Source organism: Somniosus microcephalus, chromosome 12, assembly GCF_052327205.1.
Source record: "Somniosus microcephalus isolate GS21.2 chromosome 12, FLI_Smic_1.0, whole genome shotgun sequence".
NCBI lineage: Eukaryota > Metazoa > Chordata > Chondrichthyes > Squaliformes > Somniosidae > Somniosus > Somniosus microcephalus.
The window spans coordinates 14083753-14107022 of record NC_140998.1 but is presented as its reverse complement, the minus strand read 5'-3'; the positions used below and the strand labels follow the sequence as shown (position 1 = coordinate 14107022).

The window sequence follows — 23270 nt, the reverse complement described above, 5'->3', positions numbered from 1 at the left end:
TTTGCTGCGTAAAAATAATTCTCATCTCTCCTTGGCTTTTTTTACAAATTATCTTAAATCTGTGTCCTCTGATTCCCGACCCTCCTGCCAGAAGAAACAGTTTCTCCTTATCTACTCGATCAAAACCCCTCATCATTTTGAACACCTCTATTAAATCTCCCCTTGTCTTTCTTTGCTCTAAGGAGAATATGTGCATCTTCTCACAGTCTGCTCCAAGGTGTCCCCACAGAGACACAGAAGCTAGGGAACAAAGCGCCATTTTGGAGGCGGTTCCCAAACCCTGCATTACTCATCACTAGTTCTTCTGCACTTCATTATCTTGTACTTTCTTTTGGATGTAGATAGGAAATAAAATGACAAAAAACTACAGGCAGTTACTTCAAGAGATGTTAAAAACTTAAGATTGGTGACACTGCTAATGCCTGAACGTGTTGCATCAATGCCCAGACTCTACCTGTTCACATGTCCGATGGCAGTGTTGATAGTTACTCGTGGACTCCCGTCTTCTGGCCTCAGTACATATGGGGGAAGCATATCATCATCATCGGTGACAGGTTCTATCTCCACGTCAGCAGAATCCACAGACTTCGAGCACTTGTTTCGGAGAATCTTAGCAAGGTACCAATGGAAATATATGAATCTTCCACAAAATATAGCTATAGAGCAATGTTTTACAATTACTGCTAAAGGAATACATACATTTTCAGTCATAATCAACTCCAAGGCATTTCCTCCCCCTCTCCTGAAAATATTGATGCTTGCGGGTCCCCAACAATATTGCCCGTAATTTTTTTTGGCCCTGCGTGTCCCCTTTAAGGGGCTGCACGGGCCATTCAAAATACTGCACAGCGCGGTTTTTACATTGACGAGCCGGCAAACCGGCTGCGCGGGTTCCCTGGAACGCTGCGCAGCTTAAAGGGATCATTGGTCCCCAGTGTCATTACACAGTCTTCAGAGGAAGCCTCGATAGTATCAGCAGCCTACTCGAACTATGTAGGTGAACCCAATTCGGTCTTCATCCAACATTTATACATGCGTACCTACCAGCAGAGGTCACTGGACAGTGAACAGGAACATGAATCATGACTAATTTAACCGGCTGCAGCTCAAAGCACTGAGGCCCTTGTAGAATCCCAGTTACCAGCTCGGCTGAGATCAGCTAATGCTACACAAACCAGCAATCGAGACTGCAACCTTCTGGCTTGTACGGTCAGCACACCAGGTAATGCATTTGAAAATTCAGAGGAGAGGTTATTTGAAATACTGGCTAAACACTTATTACACAATAGATTGATTAGCAGTTGCATCCCTGAAGCTGTACTGGAACCAAAACCACAGAGGAACAGATTGCGCTGTTAAACCTCATGTTAAAGGCTGCTCACCCCATTAACTTTAAATAAACTCGTACAAAGAGAATACATTAACCTCTATGCTACTGGGTTTGTATCCCACTAATTGCTCACTCATGACTTTGCTGCTCGAGAATAATCAAGTCAGCCAACTTATGGGATACAAAATATACCTCACCAGTTCACATTGTAAACTGATGCAATGAAACAGTGGAAAAAAAATGCAAGACAACTTCAACAGATTTTGAAAAAAAGAAATTCTTATTTAAGTCTCCACTTGGGATGTTTGTAACTCAAGTCAATCTCACTTATTTGTGGCAAAACTACAAGCAAGGGCCTGTAGATTTTACTACAGGAAACTCTTTATTATCCTGCACCGACGGGACCGGCGTGGTGCCGGTTTATCAAAAAGTCCGGATTACAGAGAGGTATAGTTAAAAGGTACGAGAGCTCCGTACACAGCAACAAATCCAGGCTTCCCGGTTGCTTAGCAACATGTGCAGGAACTCCGGCCACAGACCAAGCGTCCCTGTTGCTTAGCAACAAGTGCAGGGACCCTGGTTTCACAGCCACAGATCCAGGAACGGCCACTAATATGAAGTAAAACTTACCTGAACCTACTCCTGAATTTTGCCGGTTAACAGAGATTGCCGGTTATTTAGGTGCCGGTAAATCGAGAGTTTCCTGTAGTTTTGAAAGCATTCCTGTTTAGAAGGCTCCTTGTGCTGGTTGGGCAGGGCCGGGGAGTTACTGGGTACCTGCACACTCGTGCATGGATTGTCTCGCCTCGCTGCTATAGGTTTTTCTTCCAGCCTCGGGACAGTAGCAGATATACTGCTCCGGAACTGAAAAAATGTCACAGACGGGAGAGAGGATGAGTTGGTGCAGCCACCTCAGTCCTTCATCTCTCGGACTCGTGTTTGAATCCGGCCCAGAAAAGTTCTCCCTCTTGGGTGGCTGTGAAGTTCCTAAATGATCTGCATTTGGTGGTTAGCCTCAAACCAGTTCCTTGTGGGCATGAGTTCATGAGTGTGGATGGACCTCTGCCTGGTGCTGCGCAAGACCTGAAGTATCCAATCTGGGCACTGATATGCCAGAAGTAGAAGAGCTTACTTGTAGTCTGCAGGGCTGACATTTCTCACCCTCATCTTCAAAACCTCTCAGTTGAAACTAGTATTTAAAAAAATCTAACAATTAACTGAGCCTCCCCTGACCAGAGTAGACCATGTTTGATCCCTGGTCCATGCAGATTTTGCTGGTTTCAGTGACAAATAGGACCGGTATCTTTGGCCACAAAGCTACTGGGCTGGGAGGTGTGTGGAAATTCAGCAAGGGTTCCACTCCCAATCGCGATCCAGTGACCCTTGCTGGAAAGGGCATATATGTGCGGACGTTACACCAAGACACGATGAGAACCTGCCAACATTCAACAACTGGGCTGACATGTGAAGAACAATCACTTGCGGGTACGGTAGCGGACTGGACTGGAAACCTAGAGGTCGCGAGTTCAAATCCTACCAAAATATTACCACCATGAAAGCTGCTGGAAAACCCAACTGCTTCACGAATTTCCTTCAGGGAACCGGTCCACCCCTGCCCCAACCTACATGTGATTCTAGTCTAGCAAGGCACTCAGTCGTCAGGGCAATAAGTGTGGCCTTGTCACCATTTCCTGCAGCCGGAGAATAAATTAAAAAGAAAACAATTGAGAAAGATACCAAAAGGTGCCCGTGGAACCCGATCCCTGGAAAGCATACGACATTCCAAGCTCTCGACATCACTTCTCTACCTTTGTAAACTGGTACCGAATTTAGTAAATTGCTCTATAATCCAATTTATGCTACTTCTGCTGTAGGTCCTTAATAAGATTGCATTTATCAAGTGGAAAACCATCAGGTACCTTTTCAATTGCTTTATAGGTTTTGAGATCCTCTTTGAAGTCGTCAATTTTGTCGGAATTTGAAAGCATGATGTAGTTTGAGATGGGCGCTCGCGCTCTTCCTTTGGATTGCACGTAAGAGCGATATTCTGTTGGCAAATCAAATCGAACCACCAGATTGCATTTTGGAATATCAACTCCCTCCTCAACAACACTAGTTGCGATGAGTAAATTGGTCTCGTGCGCACGGAATTTTCTCAGCACCTGCAACAATTTATTGGGGGGGAAAATAATTACATTAGCTTTGATGCAGTCCCAGAAGCTCAATGACGAGGTAGCACAATGTGCAACAATTTACATCTACTTTTGAGTTTTTTCTGTGCCTCGTTAGGGAGGCATTCAAGATGAGCCAGTCTACAAAGGAAGGGAGAGAAAATGAGAGCGTGCATCATCTCAAGTGGTCTCATATAACTCCTGGTAGCTCGCTTCACAGTGGGAAAGACAGATGTCTCAAAGCAAATGGTTTGCTGTGGCTGGCACTTGGAGAATGGTAGCATTGTGGTAATGTTACTGGATTATTAATCCAGAGGCCTGGACTAATGATCTGGAGACATAAATTCAAATCCCACCACGGCAGCTGGGGAATTTAAATTCAGTTAATTAAATAAATCTGGAATAAAAAGCTAGCATCAGCAATGGTGACCATGAAACTACCAGATTGTTTTAAAAACGCATCTAGTTCACTAATGTCTGTTAGGGAAGGCAATCTGTCGTCCTTACCCAGTCTGGTTTATGTGTCTCCAGACCCGCAGGTTGACTCTTCACTGCCCTCTGAAATGGCCTAGCAAGCCATTCAGTTGTATATGAATGGGCAATAAATGCTGGGCTTGCCAGCGATGCCCACATCCCATGAATGAATTTAAAAAAAAATTTGCAACAGGTGTGCTGAGTAAGCTCTGTTCGAAACACCCCTTGTAAGTTACTTGCTCACACCAGTCTAGACTTTTTGCACCATTCCCATACCAAGAGGAAATCAGTTTGGGTTCTGTCAATAATTAACCAATTTTATTATAAAATAATGCAGTACAGGAGGCCATTCGGCCCATCGTGCCTCTGCCGGCTCTTTGGTAGAGCTATCCAATTAGTCCAACTCCCCATCTCTTTCCCCATGCTCTGTAATTATTTTTCCCTCCAGTTCCCTTTTGAGAGTTACTATTGAATCTGCTTCCACCACCATTTCAGACCGTGCTTTCCAGATCAGAACTCACTGCGTAAAAATCATGTTTCCAGTCGTTTATGGTTCTTTTGCCAATCACCTTAAATCTCTGTTCTCTGTTTACCGACCCTTCTGCCATTAAAAAAAGTTTTTCATGATTTTGAACACTCTTATCAAATCTCCTTTTAACCTTCTCTTCTCCAAGGAGAACAACCCCAGCTTCGCCACATAACTGAAGTCACTCATTCCTGGTACCATTCCAGTAAATCTCTTCTGCACCCTCTCTGACATAGAAACATAGAAAAATAGGAGCAGGAGTCAGCCATTCGAGCCTGCTCCGCCATTCAATAGATCATGGCTGATCCTCTATCTCAATATGGACATCCTTCCTAAAGTGTGCGGCCCAGAATTGAACACAATACCTGTACTCCAGTACAAAACTAAATCTCAGTCAGAGTCAGTGAAGATGTCCAACCCTTTTCAAAACTGAGCTTTCATACACTATGTAAAAAAATGCCTAAAAGAAAAATCACAAGCCAAGACTCTAGTGCTGCGCTACTGTGATGCTCTTAATTCTTCTCCTCCAACTGGTCTCGCCATTGACATACCACCAGCGACAGACCTACAACCATCAGTACTTAATCCTAGTATTATGCAACTCAAAATGCTCTAAAAAAAAAAAAAAAAAAATGCAGGGCCCTTTGGCAGTTCAAGCAGACTGATTAGAAAAGTGAATACACCCACCAATCGGCTTCGCTGAAATCTAGCGACAGCACTGCTATTTTGAAGCAGCCACTAGGCAATGTTCCCTCTAATTTTTATTTTTGGTGCGCGGTCCCTTTAAATTTGCTGTGCGGCCACGCATGCGCGGTATATTTTCCAGCGGAAGAGCTGGTGAGTGGCCTGCACGGGATCTCCCAAATGCTGTGCGGCCGTGCGCAACTTAGAGGGAACGTTGCCATTAGGTGCTTGAGAGCAGTATGCATCAACTCACCCTTTGGAGGAATGTTACGCATCTGATCAGGACCTCCGACACCAACTCAGAATTTGAGCTGTGCTCTGTGAGTATTAGCACCAACAGGTGGGGCACCAAATAGACATTTTCTAACTGGGAGTTTCTCCACTCTTAATGTGAAAATCCTCCAGATTGTACACAAGAAATTTCTTGACCACACCCGATGCTCACACACCCTTTACTGTTACCCCACAGACATCAGGCAGGGACTGAATGTGTGACCATCCCATCTGTATGGATTTATATACTCACTGGATATACCAACAGAGCTGCTATGGAAGCTCATATTCTTATACAATTTGTTAGATAGAGATCAGATTTACAGCTTTAGCAGGTAGAATGCCCAAGTGGGAAAGGCAACACTGCCTTGTATGTTAGATGGTTTCTTTTTGAAAAAGAAATGTGATGCTTTTACCTCCTCTTGTTTCCTGAACTCCACTTCCATCTGCTTGTTGCGAGGCTGGTTCTTTCCGATGCCATGACCAGTTATGAAATTACTGCTGACATAAGACAACTCCGGATCCTGCTTGCCAGCTTCCTTTATTAACCTGAAGGTTAGATAATCAAGTTAAGTCAAGCTCTATGAAACGGGAGGAAGAAGAGGGCAATGGAGAGAGAAAAAAGACAAACTAACCCAGGCCTCAAGACAAACATCATCAGAGAATAACTTGGTTACAAGTCAGTAACCTCCACCCCCACCCCACAACAGCTACTGACGGCAGAGTCTTTAGGTCAGAAACATTTTTTGCTCCAAAGATATGGGCCTAGAAATTCGTCTCAGGCGGTGGCGGAAAATGGGTGCTATTGGATCACCAGAGCCTGATATTCATTTCTATTGCAGTCAGTGGAGCTGACTATCGGGCGCTGCGTATAACGGGCGGCCGATCAGATACCGCCCGCTTTGCGCCACTGCCCGGGACAAATTTCTAGCCTACGGTTTGTGGTGCAACAGGTCATTTGTAACCTCCAAGTGACGCTAGAGCCACAGGTAGTTGGCACAATTGTGAACCTTTATCCTCTTACTTTTACACTCAGTCCTAGTTAACTACACATGCACTCCATGAATGGCATTGAGATCGCTAAGGATAAAGCCGAGAGAGACCTAGGAGTCTTAAGGGGAAAAATTCAGTATCGCCCCGTTTGGGGCGCCATTATCAGCCGTGCGCAAAGTTTAGCACCTGGCGCTAATTATCGCCTCCGACAGCAAACTTAGCTTTTATGGAGGCGATTGGAGCGCTAAATCAGGCGCTTCACACCTGTCTTAAGGCGCAAAGGCCGAGGAGCGAGGCGCTACCTCAGAGCGCTGGCGAAGGAAGGGCAAATCAAAATAAATCTGCAAAGTGCTGCTCAGTACCCAAAACTCGTTCACACAGCGTTGAATCTCTCCAGAAGTCTCTCTCTCTCTCAGAATGCATGGTGCAAAAATGTCACCGACAAAAAAAGGCAGGAAGCGGTCGCCTTTAAATAGCGCTCCCCCAGTCCCTTTCTGACTGCAAAATGCTCCCCTCAACCTGTCGTTGCTAACGGCAGGCGGTAAGGCAGGGGGCGCCACTCAATATCCGGTCCGGGGCGCTACCGTGGCGTTGTGCACTCGACTGACGTCACAATCTGCCGGCGCAGGAGATCGTGGCGGTAGTGATTAGCGCCGCCGCAAAATGTCTAGTTAATTTCGCGAGCGGCGCAAACATCACCGCGCCCGGGCGCTAGTTGCTTTGCGCCCCATTAGCGACCTCTTAAGGCGCTAATGGGAGGTGCAACCAACTGAATTTTTCCCCCTTAGTCTTCTTCAATATGTTCAACCAAGGCAGCAATTAATAAAACCAACAGAATGTTGAACACAAGTCAGAGGAAGTTGTGATCAAGCTCTCCTGTGCTCGGGGGAGCCCACATCTTGCACACAGAGTCCAGTTCTGGTCCCAATACACAAATGAAAAACTGGAGAAACTTGCTTTTCAGCCTGGAGGACATGTCTGGGAGGTGATCTTGGAGAGATATACACAAGATAGTTGTGGGGATAGAAAAGGTTGAAATATTAAAATATTCAAAAAATTACTTTAAATTAAATTGCGAGAGTAGGGCAAGGGGCCACCCCGGTTCAAACAAGTAAAAGGTATATTTAGGACCGACGTCAGGAAATAATTCTGCATAATGAATGATCAATGTAGGGAACAAACTTCTAGATAGGATAGCGGAGGTGAACACTCGAAGCATTAACAGCTGGATGCTATTAAAATGGGGGGGGGGAATTTAGAGTATTTCTGAACGGATGGATTTAGATGGGTTGAATGGTCTTCCTCAGTCATAACTATCCTGTGAAATCTGCTGCATATAGAATCTAACCCCATAGCATTTTGAAGATCGGTACTTCTTCTCTTGTCCAATAGCGTCGCTGGCAAGGCTGGCATTTATTGCCCAGCCCTAATTGCCCTCGAAGAAGATGGTGGTGAGCCGCCTTTTGAACCACTGCAGTCCGTGTGGTGAAGGTACTCGCTCAGTGCTGACTTTGTAATAGCGGTTTGGCACGGAGTGGCTTGCTGGGCCATTTCAGAGGCCAGTTAAGACATTGCTGTGGGTCTGGAGTCACATATAGGCCCAGACCGGGTAAGGACGGCAGATTCCCTTCCCTCAAGGACATTAGTGAACCAGATGGGTTTTTACGACAATCCGGTAGTTTCACGGTCACCATTACTGATACTAGCTTTTTTTTTTATAATTCCAGATTTATTTAATTAACTGAATTTAAATTCCCCAGCTGCCGTGGTGGGATTTGAACTCGCGTCGCCGGATCATTAGTCCAGGCCTCTGGATTACTAGTCCAGTAACATAGCCACTATGCTACCCTAAATAAAATTTCAGCTACTCTCTTCTCAAAAAACCCCACTCCTAGCTCATTCTAGTTATTCATCTCGGAATCCATTCCTTAATGCATCAATTTTCTTATGAATACAGGACGCACAAAACTACACATAGAAACATAGAAGATAGGAGCAGGAGTAGGCCATTCGGCCCCTCGAGCCCGCGCCGCCATTCAATGAGATCATGGCTGATCATCTAAACTCAGTACCCAGTCCCTGCTTTCTCCCCATACCCCTTGATCCCTTTAGCCTTAAGAAATATATCCAACTCCTTCTTGAATATATTTAATGAATTGGCCTCAACTGCCTTTTGTGGTAGAGAATTCCACAGGTTCACCACTCTCTGGGTGAAGAAATTCCTCCTCATCTCTGTCCTAAGTGTGGCTTATGATGCGCTATCAATTACTCATAAAAGACTGAGAATTAAGAGAGTAACTAAAGGCTTTTATTAACAAAAGAATGAAGGTCTGCCTCGAGTGGTCGACCGGTCCAGAATACAAAGGGCTGGGGAGCAGTCACCTTTATACTAGGACTTGTGGGAGGAGTCAGCCGAGGCATGTCCAGGCATGTACACAGTGGAATACAAACAGTGGTTTACCACATTCACCCCTTGTTTAAAATTGAGTCCGGCGGGGTGAAGTGTATTAAAAGTTAGTGTATTGGAGTCTCTCCGGAGGTCTTGCCTGCCGCTGTGATCGGCGTGGCGACGGCAGGGGTAGTGGAGCTTCCGGCATCGAGTCCTGCGTAGGCTGTGGCACAGGCGTGTCGTCCTCGTAGATGTCGAGCGGGTCGCGGGGCCCAGGCCTGCCGTCTGCTGGGGCTGGATATCGGGTCGTGGGGGGGGGGGGGGGGGTGTGGTAGTGAGTAGTGGGTTACTGCGGCCCCCGAGGGTGCAAGGTCTCTTATGGAGACTGTGTCCTCCCGCCCGTCCGGGTATGCAATGTAAGCATACTGGGGGTTGGCGTGGAGGAGGTCGACCCTCTCGACCAGGGGGTCCGTTTTATGGGTCCTCACGTGTCTTCTCAGTAGGACCGGCCCTGGGGACGTCAGCCATGGCGGTAGCGATGTCCCCGATGTGGACTTCCTTGGGAACACAAACATTTTGTCATGAGGGGTGGCGTTAGTAGCAGTGCAGAGCAGTGACCGAATAGAGTGGAGCACATCCTGCCAGCGGGAGGTTGGACGGCCCCTAGACTTTAAGGCTAGCAGGGCGGCCTTCCAAACTGTCGCATTTTCTCTTTCCACCTGTCCGTTCCCCCGGGGGTTGTTTACGACTCCCCAGAAGGTGCCTGGCGTACACTTCGTTCACTGGGCGCGTGTACTGGTCCTTGAGGAGCTTGATAGCGTCCGCGTACGAGGTCGCGTCTTGGATGACCGAGTACACTCGGTGGTTCACTTTGGAGGTCAGGACATCCAGTTTGTCCTCGTCCGATTTGATTGCTGCGGAGGCGGTCAGGAATTTTTCAAAACACTTAAGCCAGTGAGTAAACTTGGTGGATGAGTCCGCCTCCCGGTGATCTAAGTCCAGGCATGCTGGTGTGAGGATCTTCTCCATTATAAAAATTTTGTTAATAAAATTGATGCTCTATCAATTACTCATAAAAGACTGAGAGTTGAGAGAGTAACTAAAGGCTTTTATTAACAAAAGAATGAAGGTCTGCCTCGAGTGGTCGACCGGTCCAGAATACAAAGGGCTGGGGAGCAGTCACCTTTATACTAGGACTTGTGGGAGGAGTCAGCCGAGGCATGTCCAGGCATGTACACAGTGGAATACAAACAGTGGTTTACCACAGCTTACCCCTTATCCTTAGACTGTGACCCCTGGTTCTGGACATCCCCGCCATCGGGAACATCCTTCCTGCATCTAGTCTGTCCAGTCCTGTTAGAATTTTATAAGTTTCAATGAGATCCCCTCTCATTCTTCTAAACTCCAGCGAGTATAAGCCCAATCGACCCAATCTCTCCTCATACACACAAGATTTTCAGTATGGCCTTGCCCACGCTCTACCATCGCTTACCTGTTCAAGACAACTGCTGTATAGCGTCTCTCAACAAAAATAATCCCACATAGTATATTGGTGAAAGGGGATGGGAAGTTAGTGTCAGTCTTCTCTTTCTCCTCTATTTCTTCATCCTCATCCTCGTCTTCAGAATCACTCCACGACACGTAATTGTCCTGGTTTCTGTTGTTGTACCACTCAACGCTCTCAAACTGCTGCCGTTCGAAAGGTTTGTACTCGTGCAGGATTTCCAGCAGTTTGTTGACTTTTGGGGTCACGTATTTCAAATCGAGCGCAGCAGGCGAGAAGTGCTCTTCACAGAGTGCATGAATTTTCCTTAGAAGAGTGTCTGTAAACAAAAGGAACTTCCTGTTCAACTCCTCCTGCTCGTGCTTTATGTATTTCTGCAGCTCTCTTACCATCATCCCAGCTACTTTATCTGCACACCAAGGCCCCAGAACGGTTAATACTGCACGGCAGTCTACCAGTACCTATAGTAAACGAAGAGACACACAGTGACTCATCGGGGAAGCTGACACTTCATTATTCCCGTTAAATAACAAACACTACAGAAGAATTTAAAACGCTTGTGTCGACGCAGCATAGAAACATAGAAGATAGGAGCAGGAGTAGGCCATTCGGCCCCTCAAGCCTGCTCTGCCATTCAATGCAATCATGGCTGATCATCCAAATTCAGTACCCTGTCCCCGCTTTCTCCTCATACCCCTTGATCCCTTTAGCCTTAAGAAATATATCCAACTCCTTCTTGAATATATTTAATGAATTGGCCTCTACTTCATTAAATATATTCAAGAAGGAGTTGGATATATTTTTAAGTTTTAAACTTTCAAAATGGAAACCGAATTTTAAAATAATAAATGTAAGGGAGTCGCCGAAGACCCCGACAGCTCACCACCTCAAGTAGTAAAATGTTTCTGCTTGTAGGAAAAGTCTTACGGAATGTGATATTCAGCTCCGTAACCAGTAACATTTATTGATAATAAACATGGAGGGAGTAGGTGACATCTAACAGAGCACCAATTTAGGATGCAGGGAATCGCCTGGTTTCCATTCAGCACCCCTTGCACCAACATTAATGAGATCGATGTGTCTTGAATCATGGACACAAACCCATGCCCTGTAAAGTGTGACACCTTCACCTTCGAGCCGGAGCAGTGCTTTGTAAGCAGCCGGGACCTCAGTAACCTGCTGCTCGGGATTTCAAACCAACACGTCACGTCACTGGGATCTACAGGACTGCCCTCAGCATTGTCGCCCAAAGGAACAAGTCTGAATCTTTGCAAACAACAAACCAAAACAGCAGAACTGTATTATAAAGGGAGCACGCCACACACTCCGTTCTCAGCACATACCTGCTTAGGGACTGAAGTCGGGCCTCGATCATCACAGTGTGCAGGTGTGTTATTGAAGTCATTAATAAAATTAAGTGCTTCGTCCAACTCCGTTAAAAGCTTTTCGTACAGTCCACTTTTATCCTCATATGGTCCACAATCGAGTACAACTTCATGAGGCTGAGAAGAGTACCTACAGGTAAAAGGGAAGAAGAATAAATGAAGCATAAATCTGAAATAAAGCACTAGTATCAGTAATGGTGACCATGAAGCTACTGGATTGTCGTAAAAACCCATCTGGTTCACTAATGTCCTTTAGGGAAGGAAATCTGCCGCCCTTACCTGGTCTGGCCTATATGTGACTCCAGACCCACAGCAATGTGGTTGACTCTTAAATGCCCTCTGAAATGGCCTAGCAAGTCACTTAGTTGTCAAGAAGGTGGCTCACTACCACCTTCTCAAGGGCAATTAGGGATGGGCAATAAATGATGGCTTTGCCAGTGACGCCCACATTCCGTGAATGAATAAAAAAAAACTGATTTATCAAACAAATGCATCTCATCACAGGTATAATAAAACGGACATAACTTGGATCGAATATAGAGTTCAACTCCCAGTGTGGCGGGTTATGAAACTGAATTCAATAAATGCAATAATTTGTGGGTTGGCACCAGCAAAAGTGACCTTCAAAACTGCTGGAATGTTCGAAAAACCCAAATGATTCCCTAATGTCGTTCAGACCATCTGGCCTGCATGCAACTTCTGCCTCACATTATGTGGTTCACTCATTGCCCTCTGAAATGGTCGACCAAGCCAGTCTGTTGCAAAAATAATCGCAATTAAGGAGGTAGCCCATCACTGCCTTCTCTGGCAACTAGAGATGGGTGATAAACGCGACCTTTCCAGCGTTGTCCACGCCCTAGAAACAGCAACGATGGCAGTCATAGAGTAAAGCCCACCCTACTCTGCTCCAACAGTGTCTCTCAAAGCCCGAACCTGGACAAGCAGCTCTACTGAACCAGTGTGAATTTGCCGCCTTCCATTATCAGCCAGCCTTGTAGCTTCTCGAAGCAACATTGCTCAGCTGTGGCCAGTGTGTAGGACCGAACCAGCAAATGGGCTGTGACCGTCCAAATATGTCTGGTAGAACACTTGCAGCAGGTCGACACAGAAGAATTTATTTGCATCAGACTGGATCGAGTTCATAATCAAGTTTAAGATTAAGGCAACACTAGCCCTCAAAAAGTACATTTTCATATCAGCACAAAAGGGTAATCAGCACAAAAGGAATAATTCAGAAACGAGATTATGTCTACAACTCACTTGTCCAACACCACCAGGTCAGTGGCAGTCTCCGCACTGCTCCTGAGAATCTTTTCCAGCTTCAGAATCTTCTCCTCCAGCTCAGAAGGGTCACATTTGCCATTTAAAATGGACGCAGTTAGTCCCAAGATACGAGGGCAAGAGGGATTCTCCTCACACATCTAATTAACAGGAGGATACAACATTAAAACGCCACTCATGAAAAGAGTTAAAGGCTAGAGATATGCTTTTCAAAACTTTTGGAAGGCAGATTTATTTTTACTCACACAGTCAAACTCAGATCACAAATGAGTCACCAGATGTGAAGTTAAAAAGATGTACGGAAACTGGCTTCAGTGCCAGTGTTAGGGAGAGAAATGATTTGCCAGAGTCCCTCCTCGATTGCTATTCAATGAACCCTTGCAGTGTGCGGTCAGATGTCAGACAGGGACTGGACTGGACTCCGCTGGGATACATCCTCCATCCACCACCAATGTTCCCTTTAAACTGCGCAGCCAGCGCTCTGGAACTCCTTGCAGCTGGCTCTTAAATGGGAAAAACCGCGCATGCACGGTATTTTGAATGGCCGCATGGCCCCTTAAAGGGGCTGTGCACCCAAATTTTTTTAAACGGGAGCATGTTCACCACCCCATAAAAAGAATGGCCACTTGAGTGAGATACTGAAGGGTCACAAGTGCTAGCGCAGCCAGAAAGAAATCAGCACCTACAGGGAGGGGAAACCCTATGAATAGTAACTTTTTCCCCAAGTCTGTAGCCGTCACTGTCATAACTTCTAGCCAAAGCATGGGGTTTATTTTCCAAGGAGAGGAGTTGTTAAAGGAAATGTTTCTCCCATCACCTACTCTAATGGAGTGCAGTGTATTCTCATCTCTCCAGAACAGATCCTTCCGACATTAAAAAATAAATCTAGTGGACTAGTAACCCAATTGATCGCCCCAGCTTACCAATTATGAGCTCAATCACCATTGCTGCTGTACCATATGGCCTGGGAAGCTGCGTCAGGCTCCAGGAGCATGCAGGTGGCCAGCTACTGTCCCATCACTTCACCCACGCTCAAACTCGTGACTGTGGCAAGACTACTACTGTACTGAAGGTGAATTAAAAAGGGATAGACAATAGACACCTAGGATTCATTACAATCTAATATTCCTACACTAACAGTCATGTGACCTTCAAAATGAAACGACAGCCTTGTAATGAAACTTTTTAACTCTGCAGCAATGTTATTAGGGTAGCCCAATGTATTTATTTTTTGACCAGCGATGGCTGCCATGACAGATACCAGTAACTAGTGGGTACTCCGCCTCACCCCCACTGATGTGAAATGTTACTTAAAAGTTGTAAGCAGCTAAAATCAATACACGTTGTAGTTGTCAGAAGATTGTTGGTAAAACTGCAGCATTAGCAATTCTACAGCCTTTTTTCTTTAAAAGGGAAAAAAAATACGTTTTGGCGCAATGCACTGCGCCATTAAGAGTTCAACACACGACACAGCCAGCAGCAAACCGATCAACGTCTTTCACTATTTAAAGATTACTGTTAAGTGTATGAGCAAAGATGTCGCTTTACAAATATTTAAACATTTCATGCTTAATCGAAGGAGACAAAGAAGTTGTTGCAATTCTAGCCAGATGCAATAAAAATTCCAACAAATACTCCCATAGCCTCTCCACCCACAAGGTTAGACCAAATCAATCAAGTTGACAAGTTCAATAACACAAATGAATTCCACTTTTAACAAAGAGCAGAAATGGCAAATGAAGCCCAGTCATGAATCCTTTAGTCTGAAGACTTGCTTGCATCATGCCAAAGGAAGGGGAGGCGGAGAGGAAGAAAAGGAGAAACAGCTGCTGCGCTTCTGTTATCAATTTTCATGTTAGGCAATGTGAGCTGACTCACGGGAAGAGCCCAGTGACATTAGGAATGATACGTGTCCAGATTAGTGCCACGTGAGAGAGGGAGCTCCACTCAATGGCACTCTGTTTTAATTCGGACACGCCTGTACATCAACATCCCATTCCCATGGGACTTTATGCACTAGATTCATTTCGGCGATTTGATTACTTAGCTTGAACTCTACCAGACAGCTTAAGGGAAGGTATCCTGATGAACGTGCTTGGCAATGTTTCGTTTCCACTAGGAGAATGCTGGTAATTAGGTTGCTACCTTGTAGGGCCTTACACATTCTTTAAATGAAGCATTAAACAATCTTCATGCATCACACGTACATACGCAGGGAGCCAAAGAAAAATCATCATGGGCATTGTCCCTTTAATTCATTTGATGCATTTCATGTAAGTCTCCCTTCCTGTGCCACATCAAGACTGCTGTATCAGAGGCAAAAGATTTGCAACAACTTTCTAGTAACAGGCTATGGGGTTGAATGGAAGAGAGTGGGGTGTGGAAGATGTAGCCCTTCTCCCTCAGAAAAGCACTCTTGTTTTATTACTTGCCACGTACCACAGAAATACCAGTGGGAACAAGGCGATTCTTGTTCAAAGTCTTGTCATTCAACAGACCTGCCAAACTGCAGATTCTACTCACCAACCATAACGCAGGGTGAAAATATAAGGGCTGCTTAAGTACAAGTCCTGCTGATGCTGTCAAGAAGCATCATAAGATTAACCCAAGACAGATGATACTTGGTAAAATAGCCGTCGACATTAACCACAGTTTTTCTACAACAATGTAAAATGCTTTCAAAATTACGACGTTTTGCCCATCTTTTTTAGAAACCAGTGGACCCAAAACTGTGATCCCTCATGATGCAAATCGGAATGTGGCTTCACAAATGCTGGAGACTCCTGATGGTTATCCAGTGACCCCTGCAAGAAAGACCAAGAAACCAGAGCTGCTAGCACCTGCAGCTCTCACCCAGAAAATATGCAAGCCTTCAGGAGCAGGGGGAGAAAGCAACCTTTACATCACAGCACCTCAAAGAGCTGAGATTTCAAGCTGTTTATTTTTGCTCAGTAAAGATAGGGGAGAAAAGTGGAGTTAAGGCAAAATATCAGCCATGATCTTACTGAATGGCGGAGCAGGCTCAAGGGACCATATGGCCTACTCCTGCTCCTAATTCTTAATGCCCTTTATTTCAATTAATTAAAGGCAAAAGCCAAACTCCTTTTTCCATAATAAAAGCTTATATTTTGGTTTAAGTACAGAGGTAACCTTATGATTCAGTTGAAAGTGAGAGCGTTGGGGTCAAGATATCAGATTCCACACAAGTCACATCCACATGGTCGATGGGCAGCACGAAAAAACAGACGACTGCATCTCACTAATCAAACTTAATTGGAGGAGGATATTTACAAGATATTTTGGAAATGCGTCAAAATTTAACACATTGTGGGGTCAGGCAGCTTTAGATAGGAGATGCGTGAAGAGACAGACCTGTATCTTCATGCCAAATAAATACCCCCACACTGCCTCCCCTCCCCTTTAATGTCCCCAATAAATGTCCCTACATTTCCTCCCCTTTCCCATCACCCCAATAAATGCCCCCACACTCCCTCCTCTCCCCATTAATATCCCCAATAAATGCCCCCACACTCCCTCCCCTCCAATATCCAATAAATGCCCCCACACTCCCTCCCCTCCCCCTTTAATATCCTCAATAAATGCCCCCACACTCCCTCCCCTCCGCTTTAATATCACCCCAATAAAGGTCAGAGAATGCGGAGTCAGGGGACAAGTAGCAGAATGGATAGCTGGCTGGCTTCAAGACAGAAAGCAGAGAGTAGGGGTAAAGGGTGGCTATTCACAGTGGCAGAAGGTGGGTAGTGGTGTTCCACAAGGATCAGTGCTGGGACCACTGCTGTTCACAATTTATATTAACAATTTAGACTTGGGAATCAAAAACACAATTTCTAAATTTGCAGATGACACCAAATTGGGTGTCAATACTGAGGAGGACTGCAACAAATTACAGAAGGACATTAATAAACTTGCAGAATGGGCATATAATTGGCAAATGAAGTTCAACACAGATAAATTTGAGGTACCCCTGTATTACATTTTGAGCCTCAGCTCATCTGCTGCTGAAACCCTCAGCCCATGCCTTTGTTACCTCTATTCCAACGCACTCCTGGCTGGCCTCCCACATTCCACCCTACGTAAACTTGTCATCCAAAACTCGACTGCCCGTGTCCTAGCTCGCACCGTGTCAAGTTCGCCCATCACCACTGTGCTCGTTGACCTACATTGGCTCCCGATTTCAAAATTCTCATCCTTGTTTACAAATCCCTCCATGGCCTCACCCCCTCCCTATTTCTGTAGTCACCTTCACCCCCCCCCAAAAAGATATCTGCGCTCCTCTAATTCCGCTCAACCATTGGTGGCCGTGCCTTCTGTTGCCTGGGCCCTAAGCTCCGGAATTCCCTGCCTAAACCTGTCCGCCTCGCTACCTCTCTTTCCTCCTTTAAGACACTCCTTAAAACCTACCTCTTTGGTCAAGCTTTTGGTCACCTGCCCTAATTTACCCTTATGTGGATCGGCGTCAAATTATTTGTCTTAAAATATTCCTGTACAGCGCCTTGGGATGTTTTACTACGTTAACGGCGCTATATAAATACAAGTTGTTGTTGTAGGACAAATAGGGAGGTCACTTATCACTTGGAGGGTTTGAGTCGTGGTGAGGTAGAGGAACAAAGGGATCTCGGAGTACAAATACACAAATCACTAAAAGTTGCGACACAGGTTAGCAAGGCCATAAAAGGCAAACCAAGCACACGGGTTTATTTCTAGAGGGATAGAATTGAAAAGTAGGGAAGTTATGCTAAACCTGTATCGAACCTTGGTTAGACCACACTTGGAGTACTGCGTACAGTTCTGGTCGCCATATTATAAAAAGGATATCGAGGCACTGTAGAGGGTGCAGAGAAGATTGACAAGGATGATACCAAAAATGCGAGGGTATACATATCAGGAAAGGACGAACAGGCTGGGTCTCTTTTCCCTTGAAAAAAGGCTGAGGGGTGACCTGAGGTCTTTAAAATGATGAAAGGGTTTGATAGAGTGGATACAGAGAGAATGTTTCCACTTGTGGGGAAGAGCATAACTAGAGGCCATCAATATAAGATAGTCACCAAGAAATCCAATAGGGAATTCAGAAGAAACTTCTTTACCCAGAGAGTGGTGAGAATGTGGAACTCGCTACCACAGGGAGTGGTTGAAGTGAAAAGTATAGAAGCATTTAAGGGGAGGCTGGACAAGCATATGAGGGAGAAGGGAATAGAGGGTTATGCTGATAGATTTAGATGAGGAAAGACAGGAGGAGGCTCGTGTGGAGCATTTAATAAATGCTGGCATGGACTGGTTGGGCCGAATGGCCCGTTTCTGTGCCGTATATCCTATGTAGGTAACTTTTTTCATTATAAATTTCCAATATCCACATAAAAAGGAAACTGTCAATGTAAACTTATCACACTCTAATTGCACTTTCCAGGGTGCCACCACTGGCGAGAGGCTGTAATTACAGCACCATAAGTTTACATAGGCAGGTTCCATTTTAAATGTAGACGTTGGAAATTTATCTATAATGGAAAATATAAAAACAACAGAATATATGACTTTAAAATGTCAATTGGTGTGCCCTGGTCCGGTTATCCCCCACACTCTAACTCCACTTCACGAGGACCACACTTGGCCTCGATTCCTGGTGTGGAATGTTACGGCAGATTGACTTGTCTAAATGCGAGCAAGACATCGTACCTTCATAATCTCCTGATAGGGATGGTCTTTAATTGCAAGGTGGCATTCATCAAACACCAGCAGGTTGATTTTGGAGAGGAAAAGGTAGCCCCTTTTCAAGATGTGCAAGAAGATGTGGCAAGTCATGACTAGCACCTGCAAAGAGAACACAAATTAGGGAAGGAAAAAGGATAATCACAGTACAGATTGTAGAATAAAACGTATTTTGCCCAGTTAATACGTAGGCTGTTTGCTAAGCTGTTGCTTTATATCAAAACACACAAACCCAGCAAGGCAGGGCTGCGATCACTAAATACACACGGAAACTGTGTTGAAATACCTGTTGTCCAATGAAGCGTTTGTTCCACTCTTCCTTTGCCCATGACTCACCGTTCTCCATACTGGAATATTCCCCCACCTTCAGATCTGAATGGGTCTTGACAGCTGCTGCTAGCTGAGCCACAGAGGGTGCTAGAAGAGATGATGCTTGCATTTACCCAGTACATTCCCTTTCCAGATTACAGCATGAACACAAATTATGTCATTTAAATGGGAGAAATTTCCTGATATACAGCAGTATCAGTTACCTAAACTAACTGCATCGGATAAACTCCTCCCGAGGTCCCCACCGTCACAGAAGCCAGTCTTCAGCCAATTCAATTTACTCCACATGATATCAAGAAACGGCTGAGCGCACTGGATACAGCAAAGGCTGTGGGCCTCCGACAACATCCCAGCTGTAGTGCTGAAGAACTGTGCTTCAGAACTAGCCGCGCCTCTAGCCAAGCTGTTCCAGTACAGCTACAACACTGGCATCTATCCGACAAAGTGGAAAACTGCCCAGGTATGTCCTGTCCACAAAAAGCAGGACAAATCCAATCTGGCCAATTACTGTCTCTTCGACCTACTCTCAATCATCGGCGAAGTGATGGAAGGTGTCGTCGACACTGCTATCAAGCGGCACTTACTCACCAATAACCTGCTCACTGATGCCCAGTTTGGGTTCTGCCAAGACCACTCGGCTCCCGACCTCATTACAGCCTTGGCCCAAACATGGACAAGAGAGCTAAATTCCAGAGGTGAGGTGAGAGTGACTGCCCTTGACATCAAGGCAGCATTTGACCGAGTGTGGCATCAAGGAGCCCTAGTAAAACTGAAGTCAATGAGAATCAGGGGAGAAACTCTCCACTGGCTGGAGTCATACCTAGCACAAAGGAAGATGATTGTGGTGATTTGAGGTCAATCATCTCAGCCCCAGGACATCGCTGCAGGACTTCCTCAGGGCAGTGTTCGAGGCCCAACCATCCTCAGCTGCTTCATCAATAGCCTTCCCGCAGTGCAGCAACCGAAGAAGAAAGAGTCAAATTGGACCCCTCCAGAGGGTCGCTGCCCTAAGCTTGACATGTATGCTCAAGCTGTCAGGAGATGCATCAACACCAGATTCATCAGCCGCACTCACAAGACAGTCCAGAATGTCACCCGAGCACAACACAACGCCATCCACGCACTCAAGACCAACCGCAACATCGTCATCAAACCAAAGGAGGAGCCATCGTCATACAGAACAGAACGGACTATTGCAAAGAAGCATACCGGCAACTGGACAACCAGGAACACTACAGACAGTTACCCGCAGATCCGACCAAAGAACACACCCGCCAACTCAACAGACTGATCAAGACCTTCGATCCAGACCTTCAAAGCATCCTACGCGCTCTCATCCCACGTACTCCCCGCATGGGAGACTTCTACTGCCTCCCAAAGATACACAAAGCCAACACACCCGGACGTCCTATCGTATCAGGCAACGGAACCCTGTGTGAGAACCTCTCTGGATATGTCGAGGGCATCCTGAAACCCATCGTACAGGGAACCCCCAGCTTCTGTCGCGGCACTACAGACTTCTTACAGAAACTCAGCACCCACGGACCAGTTGAACCAGGAACACTCCTCGCCACGATGGACGTCTCGGCACTCTACACTAGTATCCCCCACGATGACGGCATCGCTGCGACAGCCTCAGTACTCAACACCAACAACAGCCAATCTCCAGACGCCATCCTACAACTCATCCGCTTCATCCTTGACCACAATGTCTTCACCTTCGACAGCCAGTTCTTTACCCAAACACACGGAACAGCCATGGGGACCAAATTCACACCCCAATACGCCAACATCTTCATGCACAAGTTCGAGCAAGACTTCTTCGCTGCACAGGATCTCCAACCAACGCTATACACCAGATACATCGATGACATTTTCTTCCTATGGACCCACGGCGAAGAATCACTGAAAAGACTACACGATAACATCAACAAGTTCCATCCCACCATCAAACTCACCATGGACTACTCCTCAGAATCGGTTTCATTCTTGGACACACGAATCTCCATCAAAGACGGACACCTCAGCACTTCACTCTACCGCAAGCCCACGGACAACCTCACGATGCTCCACTTCTCCAGCTTCCACCCTAACCACGTTAAAGAAGCCATCCCCTATGGACAAGCCCTGCGAATACACAGGATCTGCTCAGACGAGGAGGAACGCGAGGGACACCTACAGATGCTGAAAGACACCCTCGTAAGAACGGGATATTACGCTCGACTCGTCGATCGACAGTTCCGACGGGCCACAGCGAAAAATAGCATAGACCTCCTCAGAAGACAAACACGGGACACAACCAACAGAGTACCCTTCGTCGTCCAGTACTTCCCCGGAGCGGAGAAACTACGCATGTTCTTCGCAGCCTTCAACATGTCATCGATGACGACGAACACCTCGCTAAGGCCATCCCCACGCCTCCACTACTCGCCTTCAAACAGCCGCCTAACCTCAAACAGACCATCGTTCGCAGCAAATTACCCAGCTTTCAGGAGAACAGCGACCACGACACCACACAACCCTGCCACAGCAACCTCTGCAAGACATGCCAGATCATCAACACATATACCATCATCACACGTGAGGACACCACCCACCAGGTACATGGTACATACTCATGTGACTCGGCCAACGTTGTCTACCTCATACGTTGCAGGAAAGGATGCCCCGGAGCATGGTACATCGGCGAGACCATGCAGACACTGCGACAATGGATGAACGGACACCGCGCAACAATCGCCAGGCAGGAGTGTTCCCTCCCAGTCGGGGAACACTTCAGCAGTCAAGGACATTCAGCCTCCGATCTTCGGGTAAGCATTCTCCAAGGCGGCCTTCGAGACACACGACAACGCAAAATCGTCGAGCAGAAACTGGTAGCCAAGTTCCGCACCCATGAGGACGGCCTCAACCGGGATCTTGGGTTCATGTCACGCTACATGTAACCCCACCTGACGCAGCGTCATCCAGATTCAAGTCGTCGTTGGCTTGTTCTCTCTACACAGATGCGGCCGGACCTGCTGTGATTTCCAGCAAAAAAAAAGTTTTTTGTCTTTTGGTTTTTCATACAGACCCCAGCATCTGCAACATTTGACCCCTTGTGACCCCACCTCATTGTTCTTTGATGTAATGTTTTCCTGACTGACCTGTTTGGACACCATTCACACTTTTGATTGGCTGTGATTATCTCTCTGCCGAGGTGTGATAAATGGCAGTTAGAAAGATTACCTGTAATCATCTGGCATTATTCTCTGACTATATAAGCTGTGTCTTTATGCATTTCTCCACTTCACCTGACGAAGGAGCAGCGCTCCGAAAGCTTGTGATTTCAAATAAAGCTGTTGGACTATAACCTGGTGTTGTGTGACTTCTTACATTTGTCCACCCCAGTCCAACACCGGCATCTCCACACCACTTCCCTCCATCATACAGTCAGAAGTGGGGATGTTCGCTGATGATTGCACAGTTCCATTCGCAACTCCTCAGATAATGAAGCTGTCCATGCCTACGTGCAGCAAGACTTGGACGACATTCAGGCTTGGGCTGATAAGTGGCAAGTGGCAGGTAACATTTGCGACACACAAGTGCCAGGCAATGACAATCTCCAACATGAGAGAGTCTAGCCACTGCCCCATGTCATTCAACGGCATTACCATCGCCGAATCCCCCACCATCAACATCCTGGGAGGGTCATCATTGACCAGAAACTTAACTGGACCAGCTACGTAAATACTGTGGCAACAAGAGCAGGTCAGAGGCTGGGTATTCTGTCGGTGGTGTCTCACCAGCTGACTTCCCAAAGCCATCTACAAGACACAAGTCAGGACTGTGATGGAATACTTTCCACTTGCCTGGACGAGTGCAGCTCCAACAATACTCAAGAAGCTCGACACCATCCAGGACAAAGCAGCCCGCTTGATTGGTACTCCGTCCACCACCTTAAAACATTCACTCCCTCCACCACCAGCGCACCGTGGCTGCAGCGTGTACCATCTACAAGATGCACTGCAGCAACTCGCCAAGGCTTCTTCAACAGCACCTCCCAAACCCACGACCTCTGCCACCTAGAAGGACAAGGGCAGCAAGCGTATGGGAACACCACCACCTCCAAGTTCCCCTCCAAGTTGTACATCATTCTGACTTAGAAATATATCGGCCAATCCTTCATCGTTGCTGGGTCAAAATCCTGGAACTCCCTGCCTAACAGCA

The 23270-nt window shown here is 46.3% G+C and overlaps 1 protein-coding gene across 2 annotated transcripts in view; it reads right to left on the bottom strand.

Annotated features, from left to right (window-relative positions):
* The window catches only part of dicer1 (dicer 1, ribonuclease type III), a 154116-nt gene that overhangs the window by 74108 nt on the left and 56738 nt on the right, over window positions 1-23270 (bottom strand). For both annotated transcript variants that reach the window (XM_086002597.1, XM_086002596.1), the window contains 8 exons: window positions 19021-19151; window positions 18702-18836; window positions 12990-13150; window positions 11688-11859; window positions 10333-10805; window positions 5875-6007; window positions 3250-3492; window positions 455-609 (listed from right to left, as the gene is read on the bottom strand). In XM_086002597.1, coding sequence (XP_085858723.1) covers window positions 455-609; window positions 3250-3492; window positions 5875-6007; window positions 10333-10805; window positions 11688-11859; window positions 12990-13150; window positions 18702-18836; window positions 19021-19151 — 1603 coding nt within the window. The remainder of the gene's footprint in view (window positions 1-454; window positions 610-3249; window positions 3493-5874; window positions 6008-10332; window positions 10806-11687; window positions 11860-12989; window positions 13151-18701; window positions 18837-19020; window positions 19152-23270) is intronic.